General features: G+C 38.3%; 1 protein-coding gene across 3 annotated transcripts in view; it reads left to right on the top strand.

Annotated features, from left to right (window-relative positions):
- SREK1 (splicing regulatory glutamic acid and lysine rich protein 1) overlaps positions 1–13,103 on the top strand; it is a 34,601-nt gene that overhangs the window by 11,799 nt on the left and 9,699 nt on the right. For all 3 annotated transcript variants that reach the window (XM_071581361.1, XM_071581362.1, XM_071581363.1), the window contains exons 3-9: positions 190–305; positions 2,214–2,378; positions 3,350–3,528; positions 4,119–4,249; positions 5,331–5,445; positions 7,393–7,512; positions 9,716–10,237. In XM_071581361.1, coding sequence (XP_071437462.1) covers positions 190–305; positions 2,214–2,378; positions 3,350–3,528; positions 4,119–4,249; positions 5,331–5,445; positions 7,393–7,512; positions 9,716–10,237 — 1,348 coding nt within the window. The remainder of the gene's footprint in view (positions 1–189; positions 306–2,213; positions 2,379–3,349; positions 3,529–4,118; positions 4,250–5,330; positions 5,446–7,392; positions 7,513–9,715; positions 10,238–13,103) is intronic.

A 13,103-nucleotide genomic window follows, 5' to 3' on the forward strand; every position in this document is an offset into this window, starting at 1 on the left:
TTGTTTTTCCTAGTAGAGCAGGGTAAAAGGAAAAACTTAAGTTCTTATTTGTTTCTTTGTAAGGATCTGGTAGATAGATTCATTGTTATTTATTACATTTTTAAATGCAAGGGTAATTGTAAAATCATAGAAAGAGTAACATCTGTCTTGTGTTCCAACTCTGTGTAATGCTTTCATTTACTTCTTCAGGTAAAATCCCAGATGAAGCCAAAGCCCTTTCCCTATTGGCGCCTGCTCCTACTATGACAAGTCTGATGCCTGGTGCAGGATTGCTTCCAATACCTACACCAACCCCTTTGACTACAGTAAGTAAAATCTAGTAGCTGCTTAATTTCTGGTTTTCTCTGTATTTGGTAGCCTTTTCTGTGTTCAGAGAACAAGGACTATTTGATCCATGGATGTTGCACTGAGGATTCTTGGCTGTGGTGCTAAAGACTTGCTGAGGATTTATCAGAAAATCTCCATGTGTGGCCTCTCTCTGTTTTTCTTTTAGATTTTTGCATAATAGTGGGTAAATACTGGATTTGGGTGTTGTGCATTTAATTGTAATGCCCTACCTAAAGCCATTTATTTGGTCCAGTGGCAGTGGCACCTCCTAAAAATTGATTGGAAAAATAAGTTACACTGACACTATTCTTCAATGCTGCAGTAGAATGCTTTTATTTGATACCGCTGCAGAAATGTTTTTGACTGTTTGTCTATCAGTGTTTCTCGACAAAAGGTGTAGGAGCTTGGTGCTGCTGCTTCTGCTCAGTTCCCTGTTGCCTCTGTAAGCCTCTCTTGACATCAGCAAACTGCTGTGGTTAATGCAGGGAAAATGTCAAGTTAAAATAGAGCAGTTTTTTCCTTCATTACTTAAAAGGAATTACTCCTGACTTACTAAGAATTTCTCACACTTGTTAGAGAATTTGTTTGTTGGAAAGGCAGTTGCTTTTTGGGTAGAGGAAATAAAATTCAAACTAGGAACTCAGCAGGCCAATTTTGTAGTGATTTTTAAGTGACTTTTTCTTACATTTTTCAGGAGAGATTTCCGTTACCAGTTTCAAACATGAGAGATGTATTTTCTTCATTTTCTAGAAATGAGGAAAAGAACTTACACTGAATATCTTTTGCATTTCAACTGTAATTTATTTTGACTTACGTGATTTATTTGTCCAAAAGGTGCCTTATGTGTCCTTTTGATGAACTGATAATCTGTCAGCACTGAGCATTGCAATATCCTTTGCTGGGCAAGGTGTTGCCTTAAAAGTCTGTAAAAAAGACTCCAAGCCAAGTTTTTGATAAGATAAGGGGTAGTTACTTTAATAAGCAACCCCGCTCGTCCAGGAATGCACAGACGCGTGTGTGTGCAAGCTTTGATTTCCATAGCTTTTACAATACAATCTATCCAATCACTACTGTCCACATGTCCAGTTCCACCTCTGTCCCCTCCCAGTCTCCACTCCCCCCAGATCTGAGGCTGGGGTCGTCGAGACCCTCTGTCTTCATCCACCTCCTCTCCTTCAGCATGTAAAGGTCTTTTGCACGCTCTCCAGTGCTCCGTGTCACTCTGCTCTGTTTATGTTTCCCTCTGATATTCTCCAATCTTGTACCTTGAGAAAGAGACTAAACAGCTAAGAGATCTTAGCTGCCTGTTCTGGAACAGGGGTAGAGATAGAAAGACCTTATACTTAAGTTGCTAAGTATTAACCAACTAAAAATCTACAGTGCTACATCTGCTGTGTTCCTAAAATCTGCAAAATATGAAAATCGAAAAATCAAAGACCCCTTTGGCATCAAAGGTCTCAGCTGTTCCTTATCTAGTCCAAATACTTTTTGTGTCAAAAAAATAAGAACATTAGCAGTATCTGGAGGTATCTTACTCAATTTGATTGACTCTACACGTTAGAAATTCAAGCCTGTGTGTTTTGTGATTGATAGACTACATATATATAAATATATGTATAGTGCTGTATCTGTGTAGAGACATATATATATCTCCCTGTCCAGACCTCTTTGATAAGATATGACCCAATAACCCACAGAAAATCTTCACTATAGAAGATTATTTATGGATAGATTTTTTTTCTGTAAAAAATTTGCTGTGCTGTGACCTTAAAGTAGTGCCTATTTTTGGTAGATCTATTTTTACAGAAATGCACAGTGCATTAAGAAGCGAATTATTTCCCACCAGCGTTTGGTTGCAAAGCGTATTCTGTTTTTGTGTTTTCCAGCTCGGTGTTTCACTTGGCACTTTAGGGGCTATACCAGCAGCAGCATTGGACCCCAATATTACAGCACTGGGAGAAATACCACAACCACCAATTATGGGAAATGTGGATCCATCCAAAATCGATGAAATCAGGAGAACTGTCTATGTTGGAAATTTAAATTCCCAGGTAGCCTTTTGGGGTTTTTTGTGTTGCAGAAATACTGATGGAAGTGTGCAATCATAATTTATGAATCCTAATCTTGCTTGTTAAAGATTTTACATTAGTTAATGGCAACATGAATTTAAACAAATTTTGTTGCTTATTTGAGATGTTTTGTATGCTCCTTGTGCTGATCAAATCAGACCAGGCTCTGGAATTCATTCTGTCAGAGTATCAGAGAAATTACGCTGTGGCTGAATTCAAGGAACATGCTTATGGTTGTATGTGCTGATCAAACATCCCAGTTGGGTTGTGTTAAATTGGCAACGTCCCAGAAGTCATGTGGCCATGGCAGCTGTCTCACACAGCACTTGGACTTCTTAGGTACAATAAGATGGAGTGATGTGTCCTAGTGGAAGCTGCAAAATTAGCATAAATGCCTTTCAGTCAGGGACTTGGTTTTTCAGAAGTTGATTGGATTAATTCAAAAATATTTGCTTTTGACTGATAGCAATATAACTATGACTTTTTGGGTGTTTTGTAACTGCCCAAGTAGCAGCTCCTCAGTGTAAAGGCACGACTGATTGTAGTACTACTGGAAACTAATAGAAAGCCACATAAAGCGCTTGTAAGCATTTGTATTTTTTTGTTTTAATTGATCAAAAGTCACAATCGGTAGCTTGGATACAGGTGTATAAGGAAATTCGTCATCAGTTACTTCAGATGAGTTACCTGAGAAGTGCAAAATGGTGTGCAAGTGTGGTTGTTATAACTTAGATGAAGGATTATGGGGTTGTGGCTGCACTATTGTAAATCCTCAAATACTCTTTAGATCAATGGAAGAAAAAATACGTGTCTTTCTTACTAAGTTCATGTTACTTGTGTAATGATGGTGAGATATCATTCCCAAAGGTGTAGCTCTTAGACTACCTAATATGTTGGACAAGTGGTATTCATTATACATTTTACCTCAGTTGAACTCTTTGACTCTTTTCTAGACTACAACAGCAGATCAGCTGCTTGAATTCTTTAAGCAAGTTGGAGAAGTGAAATTCGTGCGAATGGCAGGTGATGAGACCCAGCCAACACGATTTGCTTTTGTGGAATTTGCAGACCAAAATTCTGTACCTCGAGCTCTTGCCTTTAATGGAGTTATGTTTGGGGACAGGCCACTGAAGTAAGAAATTAATTATCTATATGACTTCTGAATGAGAGATTTCTTATTATTCTTATATATATGTTTATTACTCTGATCTGTAGGAAAATGCTGTAACTAATACTTTTTTAGTATGAGGACCTATTGCTAACTTACTGGAACATTTTTATCAGTTTCAAGGTTTAGCATTAATTTCTCTCAGAATAATATGGCTAGCATTGAGTAAAATATATTTCTGTTAGTCTTGAGGTAGTAGTGGAAGCTGTAATAGTGAATGAATCTGCCAAGTCCATAGTACTAAGTTTTCTGTATGATATGTATGTAATTAATAGGTCTTAATGTAGGGATTTGATCCAAAATAGAGAAATAGCTTCCTAGACTTCTACCAGAAATATGGTGCTGCCTTTCCATAAAAGTGGTAAGATTTGAAAGTAATAGAAGGTATTTCAGATACTTGGAACAGATGAGCATTAGCACAAATCTGTAGTTTTGCTGAGCTTTTAAGGTTATAGTCATATGTGGAAGATAAGATGTTTTCCTTTCTTACTTACCTTTCATTTTCCCTTTTCAAGTGTTTCAAAATTAAATGTTTTTATTTTTCCACAATTTAGAATAAATCACTCCAATAATGCAATAGTGAAGCCACCTGAAATGACACCACAAGCTGCTGCTAAGGAGCTGGAAGAAGTGATGAAGAGAGTAAGGGAAGCTCAGTCCTTCATATCTGCTGCTATTGAGCCAGGTAGGTATATTGTGTTCATTACCCAACAGACATATTCTCTATGTACCTTGGCTCACACTTCTAATAGCATTTTCAGACAAAGGAAGAGGGTACTCAAAGTATTTAGTATGTGCTTGTAAAAAAAGGAGAATAATCAAAATTCTGTTCATGCCACAAACTAGTAGAATGAAGCTTTTTATTTCAGGATGTGTTACTTTCAGGTACAATGTTCCCTCTTGGCACTGAGATGGAAAGTTGTGTTGAGAGGTTGGACATTCCAGTCTGGATTTGTGCTGGTTTAAACTGATTGCAAAACCACAGCATAAAAAAGTCTCAATTTATTGAACTAGCATTTGAGATCCTACTTCTTTTCATCAGCTTTTTGCCATTCTTCTTACTAGCAAACACAGATGTTGTCTGATGTAGGTTAAATAGTGTGGGGTCTTCAGGGTTTTTTGGGGGGGAATGTTTTCCGTTTTAGTTTAGGGTTGAAAGAAGAATAGCTCTAACATTTTATCACTGTTAATCAACAGAATAAAAGTCTTCCAGCATCTGAACCATGGTGAGATCACCATTAAAATTTCTGTTGACTTCTAGCATCTGGATCAGGCTTTTCACCTTGTTCTGTGCATTCCTTCTTCCCACAAAACAATGTTTGAGGATTAAAACTTTTTACAGTGGTTGAAATGTTTAGAAGTATAGACAGTATTTATTTATATTTTATGCTTGTTTTTAAAATTATTCCCTCTAAATTTACTCTATTCTTCTCAGGTTATTTAAAAAAAAGTAATTATATTAAATACTAGACCAAGAGGAGGACATGTTATGATCTTGTGCATTGTGGCAGCAACATAAATCCCATTTTTAGTAGAGCTAGCTGTTTATAATTATCTGGTTTATGTGTACTGCTGCAGGATGGCTGCACTCAACGAGTATATGCAATGACTTTCTTGGATGTTTCTGAAGGATATTTGCAAAGAAGGAAGATGTGCAGAGAGTAGGCCCCTTGCACTATATGTGGTACATTCCACTTGTGCCAGATTGTTAACTGGGATCTTTAAATGTTCTGAGCTTACACTGCAAAGTGGTTTTTTCCTCTCAGAGTCTGGAAAGAGCAGTGAAAGAAAAGGCGGTCGATCTCGTTCCCATTCTCGTTCAGAATCCAGATCTAGTTCAAAATCCCGATCTAGAAGGAAAAGATCACATTCAAAACATAGGTAAGTATGTTTTTTGTTTCAGACTAAGATCATCTTGTGATTTTTTTTGCATGGTGGTAGTTACTGAGGTTTCTTAATTATAGGACAAGTATCGCTGTAGAGATTACCACCTTCTTTTCAGCAGATCAGAGTAACTAGGAACTTTGTCTCTGAACAGATACTCTTTTCCTCTGGATCCTAAATGTTTGCAGGATTGCTTTCAGTTAAAACACAGTAGGAGGCACTTTTTGTGCCATGTAACATAACAATTTGTGTGGTTTCTTTGTACATGTTATGGTACGTAGCATAGTACCATTTTGTGACCTCTATTTTAAAAAGAAACTTGCATTTGATGGATTAAGGAAATGATTTACTGGTAACACCCCGAGTGGATAGGCTGGCTCTTTGTGCTAATATAAAATTCCTATTGTCCTGAAGTTCTAAACATAGAGTTAATAAATACAGTGTTTTTATTTACCATCCTGTATATGCAAAGCTGTGTCTTTTTAAAACATAGGAAAAAGGCTTTCAGGGCAGTTCTTCATTCTTCAGATTTTGTTTGCTTTGCTAAATTTGTTCAGCTCTGAAACAGACTTTGGAATATAGTAGATTATCCTTGAAGTATACCCATTAGAACTTTTTCCGAGAATGAAAGTCTTCCTCTCTGAGACTTAAGGATGCTTCCTGAAATGGTCCATATTTTTTCAATATCAGGAATGTCTTCTGAGCATTTAGGTAAGGAATCTAAAGATACTTGGCTATGTTAAGTATTAAAAATAAATAAATTTGGAATGTATTTGTTGACTTACACTTTAAAAAGGTGAGTGTTGTCTGTATTGCAGCAATAGCTCTGTTGCGTCCTTTCATGCCTGTCTTCTGAAATGGCAACTGGGATTTTTTAACTCCAGAAAAGCTAACAAGAGGGAGTTATCATCAGTTATACTATCAAATAAATATGGTACCAAGTATAGGCTTTAGTAGTGCAATGGGGCACCACAGTACATGTTTTCTAATTACATCAAAATATTAGTTACCTTTTTAGTGCAGGAATTGGGTTTTTTAATAGGAGTGTCTCCACTTTATTTGCATTCCTTATTTATCATATAATAAATATGCTAACAAATCTTGTCAACTGAAAAGGTAACTTGACTAATTGCTGACCCACAGATTGTTGGAGTTTTTATTAATTTAAATTATAAGATAGGAGAACAGAGCAAAAGGCAACTGATGCAGCCAAAACTGTCTTTCTTCAGTAATGAAGAAAGTCACTTCAATAAGTGACTGGGCATGGAAAGCAAATGTATGTCTGTATGGCCAGACTTCACGAACACAGATTTGGGAAGGGCTCTCCCTACGTGGGTGTGCCCTTCCAGCCTGCGCAGTGGATTTCTTAGGTGAGGCACAGTGTGTGCAGAACTGGCCCCACCGTTTAGCCAAGTCCTGAGGTCCATCTGCCACGGCCGAGTGAGCTTGGACAGTGACAGTGAAGTCCTCGGGACTGTCACAGCACCCGGTACTAACCAGGGCTGACCCTGCTGAGCATCCGAGATGTGATGTGATGGGATGGCAGGGAGGCATTGAACTGCCAGGGGACGGTCCCAAATAAACTGTAACTAATTACTTTTACAAGCTAATAGAAATTGCCAATCAGAGATTTTACACAGTGTCATTTTGTAGGGACAGTTGATGTAAATTTTATTAATTTATATTTTCCAGTATGTTCAGATTATTATGAAACATGGGTATAACTTAAATGATTCATTGTTGCAAAGGATACCATGTGTCTCTGGTGAAGCATAAAGTATTCATATTTGTAAAAATATTTGTAGACAGAATGTTACTGAGGTGTAATTATTTATGTTGTGTTATGTGGTGAAGCAAGATTTGAGTATACTTTCTTTGTTAGTTGACCCCATTTTTATGAAGTTTCAATATTAAAATATTTTTCTTCTGGCATTCTTCATATAGAAGTAGATCAGGCAACAGATCTCTCTCAAGGCACAAGGACAGACGCAGATCCAGAAGTCCTCCGAAAAAACGTTCTAGATCTTCGGAAAGACGGAAGTCACGAAGTCGCTCCCGTTCTCGGTGAGTTCTGTTCCACAAAATGATACTGTAAGCTCACAGGAGAGAGTTTTTGAAAAAAAACCTTTTAGATGGAATCTCATCTGTCAGACAAAATGACAGAAACTAAATTTTAATGCTGATTGTAGTGATCTTGGCTGGGATAATACAGTTAACATATAGTGCCTACAGTTAAATGACCACACTGACATACCTGAACTTTGATAGTCTAATCCATATTTATACCAACATCCAAGCTGATTGAAAAGAGTTGACTTTAATTGTGAGACTGTAATTGAGAGATTAGGAATATTCTGTGTAGTTTGTGTAACCCACAAAAAAAATGGATGCTTGTTCAGTCTGTGTCTGTTGTTTGAATTCAGACTGACCTTGATACCCTGTATTCTGAGAACAAGTATAAAGTTTTTGTGCATGAACTTTTATTTTCACCTGTGGCTTTCTTACATGCCAAACAGCAGGAAACAAATGCATGTATCTGTTAATGGCATATTTGTATTTCAGGATGTAATACATCTGTATTTTAACTAGCCTGTTAGTTTTTGTGTCTGATCGTTTAATTACTGAACTGTGAAATTCTAACAGGGATAATAGCATAATTTTCTAAGGAATGAAATGAATAATCTCAAACCAAAAGTGCCTGTGGAAGTAGCTTCATGAGTAGAAGTCTTGGTACTTTCTTTCTGTTTTATTTCTGTGATTCCCCTGATTCATTTGAAGGAAGCTTTGTGCTTAGGTTGTGCAGTCGTCTCTTTGAGGAAAGGACTTCTGTGGGGAAGAGAACTGCAGATCTGTGGCCCTCAGTGAAAACAAGAATAGGTTATGTTGCCAGCTGGGTTTTACTGGTGGATCATTTTGACTCTCTTGCTGTTGTCTGGAGCTTCTTGAGGCATCTGCTCACTGGAAGGGGCAAGTCCAGTAAAATCTCTACGATAAGTTAACTGGAAGGCGCTTCTTGGGAGGTTGTGAGACTGGTATTGCAGGGATTGTGTGCTTTTTCATCTTTATGATGCATTCCTTCTCTGAGACTCCTAAAGAAGTATTTGCTAGAACCTTGTGGGAATCAAAGTTGTCAGGTCACAGAGCATACACCAGTCTAATTTCTATTAGTTGAGAAGAAGATACAGGCAAACACTTCATGAGTTTGAGAGAAGGTGAGGGCTGCACTTAATATGTTTCATATGTGACGGAGTCTCTTTTGGAGTGTATAAGAATCTAGAATATGTACTGGTATCAGTAGACACAGCAACTCTGTCATCTGGTTTTTTGTGGCATGTAAAGGCTTGGTAATCAGCTCCTCTTGTGCTTTCCCCTATTTCACTCTCCAAACAATTATTCTTTTGTCATGTATCTCTGCGCTAGAGAGGGAAGATGGAGTCTTCCACTTTAAAATAATCTTACACTAAAATATAATTAGCCAAAGCTGTGAGCTAATAAACTTGTGTTTGACTTGATGACTTAGAACACCGGTTGGAATTTTCCTCACTGTTCTTTTCATGAGTGTGTATCATTCTGCCTATCCCGAAGAAGATATTTTCCTTGCTTCTGGTTTTCTTAATTTGCTATATTAGCATTTTCTAAAAAGTTTTCAGATTCCTAATGCCATCACGGGTGGTTGAATTGTCATGGTTGAGTTTTGATCTTATGTTTGCCTTTTGAGGGAATCTGGTGAAATTTTAATCATGGTGTTTTTTATTTCTCTATATTTTTTGTTGTTGAGTTTCTGAGCAGTTCAAGAATATCTGTGTAAGAGAACACTGTTGATTAAAGACTTCTGTCAGTCAGCTGTCATTATTCATTTGAGAGTGGTTAATCTGAAGTCCATTTTATGTGGAATCCATTTTAGTAAAAAGTGGAGTTGCAGACTGCAGAGTTTCTTTGACACCTGAAAAAATGTAGAAAATCTATGTGTGTTCAATTACATAACTGTGAGGTGAAGACATATTCTCTCCAAGTATAATAATATCACTTGGAAAATAGTAGCTAGATTTGATTTTGACCTTCCCTTCTTCAATTTGGTTTCCAAATTTTTCCTATCTCTATAACCTTTCCCTTATGGTGAACTAGGGTGAAAAATTAAAATACTGAAGAACTAGCATTTTTTAAACAGAGACACAACCTTTGTCATAATGTATACTAAAAAGTTAGTTGTAATTTTAATTGGAAAGTTCAAAGATGAATTAATGGGTTTGTGTTTGGCTTTTCACAGGGACAAGAAAAGAGACAAAGAAAAGATCAAGGAAAAAGAAAAGGCCAAAGAAAAAGAGAGAGACCGAGACAAGGAGAAGGATAGGGACCGAGAAAAGGACAGGGAAAGAGAGCGGGATAAAGAGAGAAACAGGGATAAGGACAAAGAGAGAGATAAAGAGCGAAGCAAAGATAGAGAGCGAGCCCGAGATAAAGACAGGGACAGGGATAAGGACAAAGATAGGGACAGGGACAAGGACAGGGAAAAGGAAAAAGATAAAGAGAAGGAAAAAGATAAGGAAGGTGTAGAACAGAACAGAGAAAAAGAAGATACTGAGAAAGAAGGAGAGAAAGACAGAGAGAAGATTAAGGACAAAGAGGGAGATAAGGACAAAGAGAAAGACAGAGACAAAGACAAGGAGAAAGATGGGGAGAAGGAGCGGGAAAGAGAAAAAGAGAGAGATGATAAAAAGAAGAAAGATAAGAGATCCAGAACACCCCCAAGAAGCTATAGCTCTTCAAGAAGATCACGTAGCTCCAGCAGGTTTGTTTAGAATTTTTCATGCTTTTTTTGACTTGTCAGTTCAGTGAGGCACCATCCTAACTTTCGTGTATTAATATCACCATGTCTCTTACTAAGTGAATTTGTCTTATGTTTGTTTTTTAGGTTTTCCTTTAAGGTAAAATCTAATAAAAAGCTCTGATGCCTGATGGAACAGAGTTTCTCGTTGGGCTGCTGGTGCTTGACTTTGACATAACCATACAATATTGTCGCTAAGGGCAGTATGTAGGTGCTTCTTGCGCCATTTCTGTGTGTTGCAGACAGGCAAAAGTTCTGACCAGCATCACACTTGATCTTTTCCCTGATTAAAGTTTGTGACACTGCTGCATAGTTCTTTTGTTACTTATGCACTGCATGCTGGTGGTCTGTAGATCTTGTGAACAGTTGTCTGATGGTACTTGCTACTTCTTTGCTGGATGGCTGAATGCAGGAAGCAAGCATGTCACTTGGCTGGCTAACCTTTCATAAGGGGAATGGTAATTGGCAGCTTCACTTAGGTGGAAGATACAGATATCTTGTTTAGCTGACTTGTTAGTAAGGTTCGTTAAAAGAAACATTCCTTAACACTGCTGAAAGTAAACAGGGAAAATGTAGCTGCTGGTTTTCCCTCTGAGGGAAACTTAACTAGGTGGAAGTCTGGTTAAATTCAGTACAGGAAAAGGAAGCTGTGATTTTATAATCACTCTCTACGTAGTCAAACTCATGCATATTCTAAAAGCATTGCAGCTAATTGCAGAAGTTTTGGTGGATAAGGTCTATTCTGAGACCGCAGGAATTTAGGGAGTTCTTTAGTATTGTGTCCGATTTAAATACCAAGTTCTGTCTGTTACCATGAGATAAGGAAATGCTGGATGAATTGGGAAAATTTTAGGTATTACAATAGTTTCACTAAACAAAAGCAGAATTCCTGTAGTCCCCTAAATTCATGAGTTCAGGGTTCATAGAGGGTAATTTTTGTTTTATGAAGTATAACTATTGTTACATTTCTGTTATCTGAAATGTCCATGTTATTTGGGAGGTTTATGGGCAAAATACTCTTTCTTTAAGCATATGCAGCTTCCTATTTTAGTGGGTTGAAGACCTGCATAGAGTAGAGGTATTTGTCAGCTGTGAAAACTTATTTTCTCTCTGTAGGCCTCAGATGTTCACAATATGTAGCTTATGTAACAACTTTGGAAGAAGACCAGGTTCCTAATATCAAGTAGCCAAGTATAGTTAGCTGGATGTTACCGAAAATCCATACTGTCGTCTGTTCCCCTCCAAGAATCTTGCTAGTTAAGAAAGTGCTAGGGAGGGCTCCAGTGCCATGTATTGAGCAAAGAGTTCTGATGCAAATTCGTGCATTCTGTTCTATGGGAGTCAAAGAACAAAAGCCTACTTCGGTGTGAAGTTAATATTTTTTATACAGATACTACTACACAAAGTGTTCTTTTGAAGATGGAGGATAAGAAAGTACACTTTTTGGTATGGATTTACAATCTGTTTGACATCATTATCAGTGACTTAGTGGAACAGAGTGTACCCTTGACAAATTTGCAGACAATAGAGAACCAGCTCTGGGAAGAGGCTGGTCCACCAGAGGAGTATTCTACCATTTAGAGAAACCTCAGCTGATGGGAAAAATGGACTGGTAGTCATCTTATGGAGTTACATAAAGAGACAGGACAAGTCCTGTAGCTAGGCAAGAACGGTGCTGTGCACCAGTACAGCATGGGGACTGACTGGCTGGAAGGCTGGCTGGCAGCAAAGGACCTGGGCATCCTGGCAGCCAAGAAGGCCAGCTGTCTTGTGAGTAGGTCAAGGAAGGTAACTCTTTCCCTCTTTGTCTGGGGAGGGACACATCTAGGAGCCAGTGTCCAGTTCTGAGATTTCCATCAGAAGAGACACTCATGTATTGCCGTGAGTCCAGTGGGGGGGCCATGAAAACTGATAAAGGGCTTGGAGCACCTGTCCTACAAGGGGATACTGTGGAGTCTGGGATAGTTTAGCCTGACAAAGAGAAGGCTGAGGAGCAGCAATCTTACCAATATGTATATGTGGTAAGTGTGTAAAGAAGACAGAGTGAGTCATCTCTGTGGAGGCCTGTGACAGGCTAAGAGGCAATAGGCCCATATACTGATGTATGGGAAATAAAGGCTTTTTTCCTAATGTTTAAACTGTGTTTTTTTCTGGGCAAACTGGAACCAAGGGATTGTGGAGACTCCTCCATCCATGGAGATAGTGAAAATCTGACTAGACATGGCCCTGAATAACCTACTCTGATTGACCCTGTTGTAAGGTGGGAGTGGGATAGGTTGGACTAAGTGGTCTTCAGAGGGTTCTTCCAACCTCAGTATTGCCATTGTTTTCTGAAAGGAGATTGTGAATAGGTGGGGTTACAGAGTCACAGCTTGCTTTTAGGAGTATCTCTTTGTTTTGGTGATTGACATTGCCTAGTTGAAATGGTTACAGACCTTTCTGGAGAAGATAATCCAGCAAGTTGGCATTTCAGTTGTCTGGGTTTTCAGTACAGCACTGATTGCTGGTCATTTACCTGATGAGTATAAAATGTGGGACAAATAGTCATTTTTTTGGAGAAGAGGTGAAGGTGGAATTGGATGTACAGGATTTTCTAAGAACTAGGTGACAACTAGCATTGCTTTGCTGACAGACAGCATGCAAGTGCTGTAAACAAGATTGTTATTTGTGATTCCTAGCTGAAGGAAGAGACATAGACTAGGGGAAGAAAAGGTTCTGGCTCCCTTTCCAACTGACATCTTAGAGGCCAGCAGAGCCTGCAGTACCTGAAGAGGTGCAGAATATTATGTCTGTGTATGATTAGGAGATACAAGATCACTCTGAAAGTATT

Source organism: Pithys albifrons, chromosome Z, assembly GCF_047495875.1.
Source record: "Pithys albifrons albifrons isolate INPA30051 chromosome Z, PitAlb_v1, whole genome shotgun sequence".
NCBI classification, from domain to species: Eukaryota; Metazoa; Chordata; class Aves; order Passeriformes; family Thamnophilidae; genus Pithys; species Pithys albifrons.